This window comes from Artibeus jamaicensis, unplaced genomic scaffold (assembly GCF_021234435.1).
Source record: "Artibeus jamaicensis isolate MK-2021 breed Jamaican fruit bat unplaced genomic scaffold, CSHL_Jam_final contig_469, whole genome shotgun sequence".
Lineage (NCBI taxonomy): Eukaryota > Metazoa > Chordata > Mammalia > Chiroptera > Phyllostomidae > Artibeus > Artibeus jamaicensis.
Genome location: NW_026521847.1, coordinates 1,616,279 through 1,630,478, shown reverse-complemented (window position 1 = coordinate 1,630,478; position 14,200 = coordinate 1,616,279). Strand labels below are relative to the sequence as shown.

At 48.1% G+C, this 14,200-nt stretch overlaps 3 protein-coding genes across 5 annotated transcripts; 2 read left to right on the top strand and 1 right to left on the bottom strand.

The window, feature by feature from the left end:
* The first annotated feature begins 31 nt into the window (after positions 1 to 31).
* Positions 32 to 4,143, top strand: POLR1H (RNA polymerase I subunit H). The gene is made up of 4 exons (XM_037167090.2): positions 32 to 421; positions 665 to 765; positions 959 to 1,068; positions 2,817 to 4,143. Exons 1-4 carry the CDS (start codon positions 286 to 288, stop codon positions 2,839 to 2,841), a joined length of 372 nt encoding a protein of 123 aa, XP_037022985.1. The 5' UTR covers positions 32 to 285; the 3' UTR covers positions 2,842 to 4,143.
* Positions 4,144 to 4,838: 695 nt separating this feature from the next.
* On the top strand, positions 4,839 to 7,026 carry PPP1R11 (protein phosphatase 1 regulatory inhibitor subunit 11). 2 transcript variants are annotated; one of them, XM_037167083.2, is made up of 3 exons: positions 4,839 to 4,934; positions 6,253 to 6,361; positions 6,805 to 7,026. In XM_037167083.2, exons 1-3 carry the CDS (start codon positions 4,890 to 4,892, stop codon positions 7,005 to 7,007), a joined length of 357 nt encoding a protein of 118 aa, XP_037022978.1. In that variant the 5' UTR covers positions 4,839 to 4,889; the 3' UTR covers positions 7,008 to 7,026. The 2 variants fall into 2 exon arrangements, with proteins under 2 accessions (XP_037022978.1, XP_037022977.1); XM_037167082.2 differs by lacking the exon at positions 4,839 to 4,934 and adding an exon at positions 4,941 to 5,189.
* A 954-nt stretch (positions 7,027 to 7,980) lies between these two features.
* Positions 7,981 to 13,630, bottom strand: RNF39 (ring finger protein 39). Of its 2 annotated transcripts, none has more exons than XM_037167081.2 (4): positions 13,056 to 13,630; positions 11,029 to 11,051; positions 10,720 to 10,811; positions 7,981 to 9,354 (listed from the first exon to the last, which is right to left on the bottom strand). In XM_037167081.2, exons 1-4 carry the CDS (start codon positions 13,416 to 13,418, stop codon positions 8,777 to 8,779), a joined length of 1,056 nt encoding a protein of 351 aa, XP_037022976.2. In that variant the 5' UTR covers positions 13,419 to 13,630; the 3' UTR covers positions 7,981 to 8,776. The 2 variants fall into 2 exon arrangements, with proteins under 2 accessions (XP_037022976.2, XP_053523380.1); XM_053667405.1 differs by lacking the exon at positions 11,029 to 11,051 and adding an exon at positions 10,936 to 10,991.
* Between the last annotated feature and the right edge of the window lie 570 nt (positions 13,631 to 14,200).

The window sequence follows — 14,200 nt, the reverse complement described above, 5'->3', positions numbered from 1 at the left end:
GCCTCGTGCTCGCTGCCCCGCTGCCAGCGCAGAGGGGGCGCTCTAGCCCACGGAGTTGGTTGGCTCTTTGGCCTGCCCCAAGTCTGGCTGTACCCGAAGCGGGCTAGGAATTCCAGACTCTCGCGCTCCTTAGTCGCAGAGTCACAAGACATACTTGGGAGAGAGGTTCAAATTCCCTGTGCTTAATGCCAGGTCATTCCTGGCCCTGAGTGAGAAGGAGGCTTCTCTCTCTTTTTTGTTTATAACCTTCTCATTCCATTCCCAGCCCTTGACCACTTGTCTGTCATGGACCTCGTCCGCACCTGCTCCAGCTTCCAGTCAGACCTGGATTTCTGTCCTGATTGCGGCTCAGTCCTGCCTCTACCAGGATCTCAGGATACAGTCACCTGTATTCGCTGTGGCTTCTCCATCAACGTGCGAGGTGAGGGACTACTAGGCAGCAGCCCCACCTGAGGGCCCAGGGAGGAAGGGTCGGAGGGTTTGGGGACCTCTAGATCCGTTCGATTGTAATGGGACACTAAAGTAGGAGATCAAGCACTTATACTTCCCATCTTGGGTCAAAACCTGAAGGGAAGGATGTGGGGTCACCTGTCCTAACCGAGGGAGTTGCGCGCATCACCTCCCTCCGCGTGTTTGTATAACCAGTTCTTAACTGCCTGTGCAGACTTCGAAGAGAAAGTTGTGAAAACCTCAGTCGTGTTACACAAACTAGGGACAACCATGCCTATATCGATGGAGGAAGGACCTGAATTCCAGGGACCTGTGGTAAGTTAATGACCTCAAGGACGGGACCCACAGGGAGGGTGGGAAAGAAACAGAGATCTGGAGAGTTTTATACACAATTCCAAGAAAGAAGAGGAGCCTTTACAGTAGCAGTGCCTTGGGAGTGTATCAGCTACTTCCTGTGACAAGTAGGGGGATATGACTAGGACTCCCTAATCCCCCAGTTGCTTCCCAGGTTGACAGGCGCTGCTCTCGCTGTGGTCATGAGGGAATGGCATACCACACCAGACAGATGCGTTCAGCGGATGAAGGACAGACTGTCTTCTACACCTGTACCAACTGCAAGTGCGTATCCTTTCCCTTGCCTCCGCCCGTTCTCAGCTTGTATGTTAACTAAACGAATCTAGTGATTTACTTTTTTTGTACTGAATAAACAATTGTTTCTTTTGGCCCCATTCATGTTTTATAGAGTTCTAGTAATAGGGAGATTTGGCATCGTTTTTATTTTTTTTAATTACAGTTTTCTTATTTTTTAATACCAGGGAATTAAACATTTTAAAATATTTAAAAGGCAATGAAAACTACAGAAGATAAGTATTGCTTAGTGTTCAGCATGTTATATTGGAATCTTCCACTATACTCAAGGAAGTTGTACTTTAGTGAGAATTAGTCATGCATGATTTAAGGAACACAGGATGTTTAATGGCTTTAAGAACTCTTTGGTATCTTGCAGTTTTACTACAATTTATCAAGATATGACTTTTAAATTTGGGGGGATTTCTTGCATATTTTTTAGAGTAAGATTTGATTTTTTAAAAATTTTCCCATCAACTTTGGAAAACTGTCAGCCATTATCTCATTGAATATTGCTTTTTTCTATGTTCTCAAGTCTCACATACTGGAACACTAATTAATTAGTCGTTCATTAGGCTGTCTATCCTCTATTTCTCTTTCTGTCTATGCTGCTTCTGGGTAATTTCTTCAGGTCTCTCTTCCAGGTCACTGAGTCTGTCTTCAGTTTATTTCAATTACTATTACATTAAAATGGTTTTGAGTTCTACTTGATTTTTGAAATTTCCTCAGGCATTTTTAATAGTTTTCAACTCCTTAATCATTTTAAATCATTTTTGTTCTTAAAATATGTAGTACATTTACATTTAAATATATTAAACATGCTATTCATAGTCTCATAATTCTGATACCCACAGTTTTTGTGGGTCTGATGCTGAGTATGGGAATTCTTGGAGGTGTAGGGTAAATGCTATATTCTCAACATTTGTGTTTCCTGTTCAGGTGCTTTGAGGCACTACCACGCCAGAATCACTTCAAAGAAATTCTTGGTTTCAGGTTGTTTTTGGACTATATAGGTAGTATGAATTCATACATAGGTAGTATGAATTTGGGCTGCAAATTCATGTAAGGGCCAGCTTATGGTTAGAAAATCTCAAGGGAGATTTTTCCTCCTCTACCAGTGACACAAGCTCCCCTTCTGCAGAGTTAGATTTTTTTTTCTTTTCACCTTTACACAGAAGGGTAGCCCCTTGGGGATCTGAAATTTATGCAGAGTATTTCCCATCAGACATTGTAGGTTTGTCTCAGGTTCTTCCATATGGCTGTCAAAACAGCAAGAGAACCGTGGTAGCAGGGGTTTCTTTCAATTTAGCGTACCTATTTAATTTCCTGCTCTTACATAATTTACCCAATGTGAAGACTGCCTTTACTTTCTTGCCATCTCATCAGTGGATTAAAAACATTTATTGTTAGATATATCTTTTGAGAGTATTTTTCCCAGTCTTACCTATTTAACTTAAATTTTTTTTAGTTCTAGTTTATCCTTTAAAAAAACTTTTATGGCTAGTGCTTTTTTTTTTGTCCCAAGAAATCTCTGCATTCTTCAATGTCATAATTCATTAGATATATATTTAATCCGAGCATTTTTGGCTGGCTTGAAGTTGAAGGGTTGTTTAGGGCAACTAGTCTTCCACAGGTCATAAATAAAAGTCCTTCTTTCATTATTTGAGTAGTTTATCTTACATTGCTAGAACCTCTTCCTTTGGTCCAATATAACAAAGAAATCCTTTCTTTCTCCATAGGTTCCAGGAGAAGGAAGACTCTTGATTTTTTATTTTCTGGGCAACTCAACAATCCCTCCCTCTCCTCTTCATTAGAAGAGGAGATATTGGTTTCTTAGATCCTTGTCCATCCTCTGGTTGCAATATTTGCTTCCAGAGAAGCAGATCATCATGTGGGAATTGCCATTGTCCCCAGGTTGCTCCAATTCCTAGTTGAGTTTTCCTATTAAAACAGTATTTTTCTATAAGACCCAGGCATATGTGTGTTAATTATAATTTGTCTTGTTCCAAATGTAATTTAAATGAGCTTATAGAGATATAATTGTTCTTTCAACAAATGTAGCAGCTACAAAAAGATGTAAACTAGTAGATGAGAAACAGAAGAAAAATGAAGTCAGCAATGAGGCTAATATTACAAGAGCAATTACAAGTATTTTCTCACTATCTGAATCTATTTGGTTCCTGAGTATAAGGAAACAAAAAATGGCAGTTTGGATACTGAGAGATTCAAAGGGAAATTTAACCAGATCTATTTGATATGTAAATTTGGACAACAAAATACATGATACTTGAGTATGTACTTACTACAGGTGGACATTTTGGAAATTATTTTTATTCCTCTTAAGATAAATGTAACTATAATGTATTCATATGTAGAAAGAAAAAAGTAAAAATCACAGAGAGATTTGTTATTTTAATGGGCTATACTATATAGGCCTAGTTGTATCTTTCTTTCAGCTTGAACCAAAAACTTAAAAGGGAACCAAACATATAATCCAAGCACAATAAACTTATTCAAATTTTAGTCTGGAAGTCAGTATTACTACATTTCTTGGCTTAAATGATGATGAAGTTGTGCGAGTAATAATGATTATCTTGTAATTGTATGACCCTTTGTGTATTCAGAGCTCTCAAATATATGCTATCTTGTTTGACCCTCTCAGCAATTTTGAGGGGTGGGCAGAACAATCTTCTGCATTGTACTTTTGAACTGTTCTGGCAGTTGACTTCCCTGCCCCACTCCTAAAATGTGAAACAAATCTGCTCATTATTTCTACTATATGTTAAGCCTTTCCCTGGCCCATAACATTGACTAGATAAAGTCCAAGTTTTTTAGCAAAGCATCAGGGCATCCAAATAACCAAGCCTACCTGTCAAGCCTCCTCAACACTCCCCTACATCCCAGCTTGCTACATCCCAACTGCATGTCCTTTAGTATACACACCTGTGACTCTGTAAGCTGCTTTTTACAAAAAGTATCTTTGCCACTTGCCTTTAAACTACTCTTGCTCCTTGAAAAAAATGTACATATTTTTATCATAGCATAAATTGTGCTTATCATTTATGATTTATGTGTTATCATTTCTTACCATTTCTGTTTACCTTTCCCATTATCCCAGAGTGTTGGCAATATGCAGCTAAATTCAATTTCACAGATGAGATTTATATCTACCCATAGAAATCTACCATATAAATTGGGTTAATAACCCAATGTCTTACAGTTTTGTTAGTGCTAAGCATGCCAATTTTTCCCACTAGACTGGGAGCTAAAGGTAGTGTGTTCTTGCGCCTCCATCTTCAAGGCTTGGTGCGATCACGGGAAAATATCCCAAGTTGAACGTGGATCAGGTATACTGCTTGAACACTTACAGGCACAGATTCTAGTACCTTACAAGTACTAACCCAGACTCTTTTTTGAACCCAGGTTGTTTTTAAGTGTGTTTCCAAATCCTCTTAGGTCCGTTTTCTGAAATTCCTATACGAAACAATAAGGAAACTGGAGACCATTGCAGGGTCATTACCTTTGCTCTTTAGTTTCCCCGTCCGCCCACTCACCCAGGGGATGGGGGCGGCAGCGGGTCTGCAGTGCCTAACTCGGCTCTCCTATCGTGACCGACTCCTCCTGCTGGACGCGCGCCGCCTACTGCTCTTGACCACCCTCCTCCATCACCACTACCGTGACTTCTCGTCAACCAAGTCTCTGTCTCCTCCCTGCAGCGCAGCGCCTGCGCTGTTTCATTAAGACCAAACTAATCCGCCGACGCCGGCACTTGACGTCTTTAGTATCCAGTAAGGGAAGAGGGCGACTACTGGATGCGTCACACCCGGAAGCAGAGAGCCGGAAGTGGGGTTGGACAGGTTATTCTCCCCCCCCAGGGGTGGGGACGAGGAGGCCCGGGAAAGGGGGGAGGGGGTAGAAGAAGGTGGAGGATCCTTCTTGCTACTCTGAGTCCGATACCGGTCCTCGTAGACCCCAGAGACACAGAACAAGAGAAGGGTGTCTCATCCGCCTTCCTCCCCTTCTCCCTTTCCTCAGCCTTAGCCATGGCCGAGGCAGGGGCTGGGCTGAGTGAGACCGTCACTGAGACAACGGTTACCGTGACAACCGAGCCTGTGAGAAAGGCGGTGGAGGGTGGGGGGTGGTGCTGTTTAGGGGTCTGGGAGATGCCGTGGGGGAGGTGATAGAGCTTTGGAGTTGCTGGAGCGGCTGGGCTTGCGGATATGGGAGGAGTGGGGTTGAATTTATGGGGTTGGAAGAATCGCAGGTCTTGGGGTTATTCGGGGTGGCAGAGACAGTAAAGGGACACGTTCGGATATAGATGGTGCTGCTTGGTGTGTGTAATTAATGAAGAATGGGAATCTGGTGATTAAGGAGCAAGGGAAATACTGGGGGGGGGGGGGAATGAAGGATTGTGTAAGAACGCATGGCTGTAGGCCAGCTACATGTAGAAGAATTTGGAAGAATACTGACCAGTAAGTCTCTGTTGAAAGGATAAGTGTAAAAGGAAGCAGAGAGAATGAACAAATGAAAAGGAATTGAAGATAGTATTTTGAAAAATCAGAGGGAATGTAAATACAGAAAAAGGTAGCATTTTGCAAGAACAGGTTAAGTTGTTTTCAAAGGAAGAAGGTTGTATAGGGCTTAATAACACCTGTATTAAGGGAGTTTAGAATAATAGATATTCCAGGAGGCTAGGAAGTAGGTGGATAAGAGGTAGGGAGAGCTGGGCTTGAGGGTGAGAGAGGTGAGAATGGAATTCTTTCTTTAATGGGAAAAAAATAAGGGGTCTGGAAAAAAAGAATCAGATTAAGCATTCGGACTGAAAATAATTTTTGTGTATTAATACCACTAAGGATGATTTGAGGAGGAAGACAGAGAAACAGTAAGGTCTATATTTCCTTTTGATGATTTGCTGGGACCTTTCCTAGGTTAGAAATTCTGTCTTCTTTGTATACCAGTGGTTATCAAGAACAGGAAATACTACTTTATGATTCCTCAAGGAGGTCAGAGACCTGTTCTATTTCATCTTCTCCCACCACTCAGTTCTTCTGTTGCTGTCTGTGATACTGATTGGTCTGGGATAGGGCCAAGAGGAAGCCCCAGGGAGGGAGTGGGAATGGTCAGCCAGCAGGGACTCCATAGGTATGCCTATTTCTATCTTTATTAATCTTCCAGGAGAACCGGAGCCTAACCATCAAACTTCGGAAACGGAAGCCAGAGAAAAAGGTGGAATGGACAAGTGATACTGTGGACAACGAACACATGGGGCGCCGCTCATCAAAATGTGAGTGATAGTAACCCTGGGCCACAGTAACCCTGGAGTTCTGCCTCCCACGTGTATACCTTCTACCTTGTCATGTCCATTGGCCATCCTGAAACTCCCAGACGCCCCTAATCCTGTCGCTGCCCTGGTGGTTCTCTGGCATCAGGGAGAGGAGGTTAAAGTTAGAGGGGAAAGAGGTACGAAAGGGTTCAAAATGGGATGAGATGTGCCAAGGCAAAGAAGTATCAGAGGTGGGAGACGTGAAGCTTTGGATTCCTGGCTCTAAAAGGATAAGAGAGTTGAGTGTCTGAGTGCCAGGGGGTGAACCTGTGAGAGCTGGATGCTGGAAGATAGCAAGAAACTATGGTGGAAGTAAGAATTCTTACTGAGATGCAGTGGGAGTGGAACTGACTCTACCTCTTACCCTTTCTCCTATTTAACTGGGCTTCTCCTTCCAAATCCAGGCTGCTGTATTTATGAGAAACCTCGGGCCTTTGGTGAGAGCTCCACGGAGAGTGATGAGGAGGAAGAGGAGGGCTGTGGTCATACACACTGTGTGCGGGGCCACCGCAAAGGACGGAGTCGTGCAACCCCTGGACCTAGCCCTACCACCCCTCCCCAGCCTCCTGACCCATCTCAGCCTCCTCCAGGGCCAATGCAGCACTAAATTCCTCTCTCCCCCACCATTCCTGTGTCTATCTGTCTATCTGACCCTGAATGTATTCTTGTGGCTACTTGGGGACAAAATCCACGGTTTGGTCATTCTCCAGTTTCCCCTTTCCTCTCCCTTGCCTGATAGAGATAAGGAGAGGAGGGTGGACAGAGATGCTGAAATTCTCATTTGCTGCTATTCTAGAACCCAAGCTTCTGGGTTCTTCCAGCTCTCCTTCCTGCCCCCACCCCCCGCCCCAATCCCCATCCTCCTATTTCCAGGGATCCAGGGATCTTGGTCCCAGTCTCTTCCCTTCGTTCTCATTGCCAAACGTCCTGTCCTGGGATCCAGTTATCTTTGCCCCCTGCACTCTATACTTGAGTCCCAAACACAACTATTGGGTTTCCAACAGCGCTAGCTTTCACTGCCAGAGTCCCAGACATATTTCAGGCAAACTTGCCCCAGCTATGCTTTATTAATTCTGGCTTGGAGCTCTTCTGCTAATATATTTATATAGTCTGCACTCCCAGTCCTTGCCCGTAGCATGTGAGGTGTTTTGGAAGGGCACTCAGGCACTCTGCTTTCCTCCTGCCCACTTCTCTCATACCCTCAAGGGGAGGTGGGTGAACAGTCTTTGCCATTCTTACCTTTATTGGAAATGAAAAACAGCCATGTCCTCTCTCCTAACTCTTCACATATGATGTAGGATTTCTGACAAAGCTGGCATCAAGAGTGGTCAGTTAGAACTATCTTCTCAGCCTTTGGTCTCCCAGCTTCAGAGACAGATCCAACGTAGTCCCAGGTAGCAGAAGGCAGGAAAGAGATGGGGTATGTCCCCCACATTACACCCTCACCCCTTCTTTCCTAGGCTTTGATGTCTGCTAGTCCGGATGTCCATCTCCCATGGCCATCCCCACAACTCACTGGGATCTGAGTGTCATTCTCTAGGCCTCTTGCCACTCATACCTACAGAGATCAGTCAAATCTGTACCACCCAGAGATTTCATTTATTGCCACATATGCACAAAATAAATAACCCATCATAAAATGTGTTAAATACAGGCCCATTTATACATATGGGGAAGGCTGTGAAGCTGTATACAAGGATGCCTTCCGGCTGTATGGAGCACTCCCAGGTTGAGGAAAGGAGAGGTAGCACCATTGGTTTCTTATTGTATGTATAGGGGGCAGTTTAAAGAAGGTTCTTAGTGGGAAAGGACAACATGGAAAGCATGTGGAAAAGAATCAACCCCCCTCCCACAAAATCCCCAATATTAAGCTTCCTAGCTAATCAAGCCTTTTGCTTTTTCAGGAGGGGGGTTTTGTTCCCTTGAGAGTGGATAGGGCAGGAAAGCCCTAGCCTTAAAGTTCTGGGGAAGGCACTGGTTATTTGAGACTAGCAGAGGCAGGAGGGGGAGGTAAATATTTGAGGAGTGAGGGACTCAATGTAGTAAACATGGGCTGTTGACTGATGAGGATGAGGCAGGGCCTATTCCTCAGCTCAGACCTGGAGCTGTGTAAAATGGTCGGGGAGACATGGGTAGCTGTGGAGGAAAAGCATTCCAAGAGGAGGGGTTGTGAGTGGGTTCGGTTTTGGGAGTGGATTTGGAAACTAGAGTCCAGTTGAGAGGTCTTGGGAGAAAAGAGACAGTTTAGATTGGTGGGTGGTGTACATCAGTACTCTGGCTGTGGGCATGTGGACGCGATCCTTGCATGAATAGGGAGTTTCCAGCCCAGAGGAAGCCTCGCTGAGCGCCGAGCTAGCATGAAACTGGGAGTGGTTGTCAGCCTTCTGCAGGCACGATGCGCAGCGGGGCACGCGGGTCTCGAGTGCAAAACAGTGGGAAGATGCGCTGCCCCAGGGGGCCGGGGGCCTGGAAGGCAAACAGCAGGTCCAGCGAGCGGCCATCATAGAAGGCCACGCGGCCCCGCTCCCAGTCCAAGTCCACACGAATTCGCTGTGGTGGGGGTCCGGCACTACCTAGCAGGGTGGGCTCCGGTGCCGTGAGTGCCCACAGGCGGCTGCCTCGGCCTTCTAGGGCCCACACGGAGGCCGCAGGGCACAATCCTACACGGCCCTTGCGTCGCACTGACTCCCCCGCCGCACCCAAGGCATAATGACTCTCCATGTCCTCATCCTCCCCAGAAGGATCTCCGCATGAGGTGGTGTCCGCGGTCTCTACCTCCCAGCAGTGACGACCGGCCCCGAAGCCCTGTGCACCCAGCACTGCAGGCAGCTGATCGAAGCGTGCTGGGCTGTCAGGGGGCTCGGGTGTCCCTGGTGGGGCCAGTCTGACGCTCCGGCGGTCAGCGGAGATGAGCAGGCAGCGATGTGCGGTGCCAGGATCCAGAGTCAGGTCAGCTGGGAAGTGCAAGATAGGGAGGACTAAAGTGAGAAGAGTTTCCAAAGTCAGATGTGGGCTAGGACGAAGAATACACAGCAGAAGGCACTTCAAAGGCCCCACAGTTGGAAAGGTGCAGCTAGGCAGGACAGAATCTGTGGATGGAATCTACTATTTCTGTAGAACTGGACTTGGAGAAGGACCTGGCTAGTCCAGGGCAGGGGCACAGTGCAGAGATCAAAAGAGAGATGGCCTGGTTTGCAGGGTGGGGGAGAGTGAGGCTGATTTTACAGGGGAGGAGTGAGGACTGATATCTCCATCTGAAGTATCTGGGGTGGGGCTTGGGAGCTGGGTCAGCAGGATGGGGAAGGTGGAGCTAAAGAGCAGGACTGATACCACATACTGGAACCCCAGCTGTCAGAAGGGAGGGGCAAAGGGAAGAATCCCAGGTATCCTGACAAACCAGCCCACCCACTCACAGGAATAAGTGGGAGTGGATAGGCCTGTTTCTATTAGAGGAGTGGGAAAATTGGTGACGGTTAAAGGGATCAGAAAGAGTATTGGCTTTGAATGTATGGGGTGCCTTGAGAAAAAATGTCTGGATCCAGGGTACTAGAAGCAATCTGGATTGGGTGGGATGGTGGTGACTGAGAGGGTGAAGCATCTTCTCCAGAGAACAGCTTTAAGAAGGATTGAGGAAGAAACTGCCCAGAAGCTGCAGAGAAGACCCAGAGTCCCAGGGGCAGGGAAATGTGATCCTTCTGAAGAGGAATGAGGATAAGTGGTGGAAGCAGAGATTTCTTGAGAGGCAGCTGATCTCTGGGGGTCTGTTGTGTGTTTGAAAAGGTAAGAGTGGAGAATGGCTGAACTATGAGAAAGTGAGGATAGACATTATTATGGGTTGAATTCTGTTTCCTCCCCAAAAGACATGTTAAAGTCTATTACCTCACATTGTGACTGTATTTGGAAACAGTCTTTACAGAGGTAATCAAGTTAAAATGTCTCTAGGGTGGGCCCTCATCCAATATGACTGGAGTCCTTATAAAAAAGGGAAGTTTGGATCCAGAGACAAATGCATACAGAGGAAATATAATGTGAAGACACCAGGAGAATACCATCTACAGGCCAAGGTACATCAGAGACTATCAGGAGCTAGGAGAGAGAGATTGTCACAGCCCAGAGAAGGAACCAGAAACACCTTCACTTCCACTTCCGGAACTGTGAGACAATAAGTTTGTTGTTTAAGCCACTCAATATATGATGCTTTGTTACAGCATCCCTAGGAAACTAATTACATCAAAAAGGGCTTGATTATTTTTGAGGGAGAAAAGAAAGCAAACCTAAAATAGACTCTTACTCACTTTCCTCCCTTCTGCCCTCCTTACCTGTCAGTCTGTGAAGCATGTTTTTGACCACTGGGTAATCATCAGGGAGATTGTCTTCTGAGTTAGATGACTTGGGTGTTGGGGCATCAAATCTGGACAAATGAGGGTGGAAGGTCAGGAAACCAGTAGACACCCTCTGCCCCCTCTGTTGCTCCCTCCCCTTCCCAACTCAAATCTCTGGAGCAGGAAGGGGTAAGGCACATCCTGAAAAACTACCTGTGAGTGGGTACCAAGATGTGGGCCCAGTGAGTTGGCGGTGAATATGGCAGCTGCTGGTGGAAAGGAAGAAACAGTAAAAATGGAACTCACCTTCTCCATGTCTTCCTCATATCCTGGGTGGGTAGAAGAAAACATGGATATGAGCTCTGAGCTTCATACTGTTGGGAGCCCTCCCCTCCACCCCACTCAGGTGAGCTGGGTCTGAGCTGGTGGGGGCCTTCCCCATCTCTCAGCACATAGCCTCTCTACCACTGTGCTCCCTATTCCTCCTTCTCACCCTCCTTCATAACCCTTCCTTCCTCTCATCACCACTTCTCATTTTCCTAACACCACCAGGCACTATGCTCCCCTTCCCCATTCTCTAAGGGCTCTCAGTGCCCAGCCTCATCCATGCCCTTTTTAAAATTTTAATCTTCACCTGAGGTTAAGTTTTGGTTGCCTCCTGTATGTGCAGGGATTGAAACTGCAACCTAGGTATATGCCTTGACCCGGAATTGAACCAGCAAACTTTTTAAAATGATTTTATTTATTTATCTTTAGAGGGGAAGGGAAGGAGAGAGGGAGAGAAATATCAATGTATGGTTGCCTCTCACGAGTCCCCTGCTGGAACCTGGCCTGCAACCCAGGCTTGTGCCCTGACTGGGAATCGAACCTCAATCCTTTGGTTCACAGGCCCATGCTCAATCCACTGAGAGCTACACCAGCCAGGACTGAACCAGCAAACTTTTGGTGTAAGTGAAGATGTTCTAACCAACTGAGCCACCTGGCCATGGCTACATGTCCTTTTCTTGCCTCCCACCCTGCTCCCCTCACCAGAGTTCTTACCTTTTCCTGCTGCCCCCATAACCTCATTCTCTGTCTCTGACACTGTCCTCATTCACCTTCCTGAGGGTGAATCCCCTTGTAGCCCAGACCAAACACATACTCAGAGCCCTTGGTTTAAGGGTGAGTATATAAAACCCTTAATAATAAATTTGCTTTGCTTCTTGCCATATAAGCCCAGTAGCATTCATTGATCCTTTTGCTTTGCAGTCTCTCTACTCTGGCTAAGGAGGCAGCTGGACTTGGATGTGTTCCAGAAGGCTCAACAGATCCGCAGGGGTCCATGGGAGCCAGGAGAGAGCACCACATACCCCACACTCTCTCCCTGTACGGGGGGTTCCTCCTTTTCCCTTCCAGGTCCAGGGAGGATGGAGCAGACCAGTATAGTGTTGAACAGGAGAAAGGAAAGGCGATTTGTCTAGTTCCTAGAATGATTAAGTCTACGTAGATTAAAAAGGGATTGGGCAGTGGGAGCAAGATCGGAGAAGGCTTAGCTTCCAGGGAGAAGCTGGTTGGGTTAGGCAACGGAATGGGGTTGGTTGATGGCCAAGGAGTTGGCCTCTAGAGGGGCAAGGCTGGTGGGTGGGTGATAGGGCTGGGAAGTGGAGGAGCCAGAGGCCCCAATGCAGTTCTTCGGACTTGGCCTCCACCCTTGACTGCCCCTGCCTGGGTTTCTGGCAGGAGCTAAGGACAACAATAACAAACAACACTGAGCTCGCCGCGGTCTAAGCCCACCATGCTGCAGAGGCGTTTGGATCCGCTCCCCTCTCCCTTCCTCCCTGTTTCACCCAGCACCCTCCTTCCCTGATCCTCCACTGCAGCTGTTTCTCTGCCCTCCCTCAGGTTCCACCTCCCGTGTTAGTTCTGATCTCCCCACCCTCCTCCCAGATCCCATGCTCGCTTAGCCCCAGTCGGCTTCCCCCTCCACTGCTTCCCCTCCCCACTGCTTCGCAGGGGCTCCAGGGGTCCTAGCATTCCGGAAGGTGCCGCGGCACCTTCTCTACCCCCAGCAATCTCACAGGACTCACGCGTGCGCCCAGCCATCTCCCCACCCCTCTCCCGCGGCAAAATGTCAACTCCTTCCCCCGTTTTTTCCAGCCACCTCACTTCATTTAGAGGACTCGTGGTCATCTCCTGGCCCCTCGTCCTTCGCTTTTGTCGCCTCAACTCCACTGTTTGCCTCAACTTCCATAACACCCCCCCCCAGGAGGTACCATTCCCCGCTCCTCCAGGGAACCCATGAAGCTCACTCTTCCCCCAGCAGTCGCAAACCAATGAAGCTAATGGGGTCTCACCTCTCCGAATGGGTCCAGGCTTCCCATGGTGGGGATGCGGCCCCCTCGGCGTCTTCCAGCGCGGGCCCCAGGCTCGGCCAGCTTCTCTCGAAGTCCGCGGCTTATGCGCACTTCCACCGCCAGCCGCACATTGGACCTCAGGCTGCGTCGGGGACACAATAGGCCGCAGCAGGGGCACGCGGTGGGAGACTCCTCGGTGCCCGTCACAGTCGGAGTCCCCCAGCGGTGCGCCAGGCACGCGCGGCAGAAGCTGTGCTCACATGACAGGAGCACTGGGTCCTCGAAGGGGCCCCCGCACAGCGGGCAAGTAGCCAGCTGCTCCAGACGCTCTACCAGCCCTGGGCCCAGCACCGGCGCCTCCATGGGAAGCCAGGGTCAGGGTGCTGTCCCTTCCGCGACCCCTTGGACCGCTTTCGAGAACGCAGATGGTGGACCGTCCCGGCTGCTTGCTGAGTTGATGCCTTTCTCTCCTCCTACATTAACTTTCTGACTCTTCTTGCCCCTCTCCTGATATTGCCTCTCTCTTCATGCAGTCCCAGTCTCCAATCTTCCCACCACGTCAGGCTTTATAGGGAGGGAGGAGGCCCCTGCGGGAAGTAAACATTAGGCCTTGCGTAACATCTCATCTGGTTCTCCCGCGTCCTGAGTAAGGTTTGGGGGGGGGGGGGGGAGAAAAGGACACCGGATCGTCAAACCAGGAAAGTGATCACTGGGGGCAACACTCTGGGGTCAGGGTAGCTGAGCCCCCTCTCACCCCGTGAAGAGCCAGAATCTCAGCTCCCCCTCGGCCTGTGGTGTGTGGGTGGGCAGGGTGCCCAGGCTCGCTTTCGGCATGTGTGCCTACATCGCCAGGGTGTGAGTCATTCCAGGTGGCTGGCACACCTACATCTGGGGGCTGGTGCCGGAAGCACCGATCCTGTTGCGTGTGGCTTTGGCAGGACTCTGAGTATTGGTGTGTGGATATCATTCCAGGTGCCTCTCTCTTTCCACCTCCCTACCTTACCTTTTAAGGAATGAAGGACACTCTGAAGCTTTGGGGTAAGGGGTGGATAGCAGGCGCTCATACTCGTGCCTCAAGGAGTCAGGGTAGGGCTCTCTCAGCTCTATTTCAGCTGGCTCCCAGGGCCCCTTTCCTTACTTTCATC

Excerpts from the sequence above, each read along its gene's own strand:
- POLR1H (XM_037167090.2), top strand. The coding sequence starts at position 286 with ATGGACCTCGTCCGCACCTGCTCCAGCTTCCAGTCAGACCTGGATTTC. Across the intron at positions 422-664 it reads CTTCTCCATCAACGTGCGAG|ACTTCGAAGAGAAAGTTGTG; the intron begins GTGAGGGACTAC and ends CTGCCTGTGCAG. Across the intron at positions 1,069-2,816 it reads TACACCTGTACCAACTGCAA|GTTCCAGGAGAAGGAAGACT; the intron begins GTGCGTATCCTT and ends CTTTCTCCATAG.
- PPP1R11 (XM_037167082.2), top strand. The coding sequence starts at position 5,121 with ATGGCCGAGGCAGGGGCTGGGCTGAGTGAGACCGTCACTGAGACAACG. Across the intron at positions 5,190-6,252 it reads TTACCGTGACAACCGAGCCT|GAGAACCGGAGCCTAACCAT; the intron begins GTGAGAAAGGCG and ends TTAATCTTCCAG. Across the intron at positions 6,362-6,804 it reads GGGGCGCCGCTCATCAAAAT|GCTGCTGTATTTATGAGAAA; the intron begins GTGAGTGATAGT and ends TTCCAAATCCAG.
- RNF39 (XM_053667405.1), bottom strand. The coding sequence starts at position 13,418 with ATGGAGGCGCCGGTGCTGGGCCCAGGGCTGGTAGAGCGTCTGGAGCAG. Across the intron at positions 10,812-10,935 it reads ATCTTGGTACCCACTCACAG|ATTTGATGCCCCAACACCCA; the intron begins GTAGTTTTTCAG and ends TCATTTGTCCAG. Across the intron at positions 9,355-10,719 it reads CATGCTTCACAGACTGACAG|CTGACCTGACTCTGGATCCT; the intron begins GTAAGGAGGGCA and ends TGCACTTCCCAG.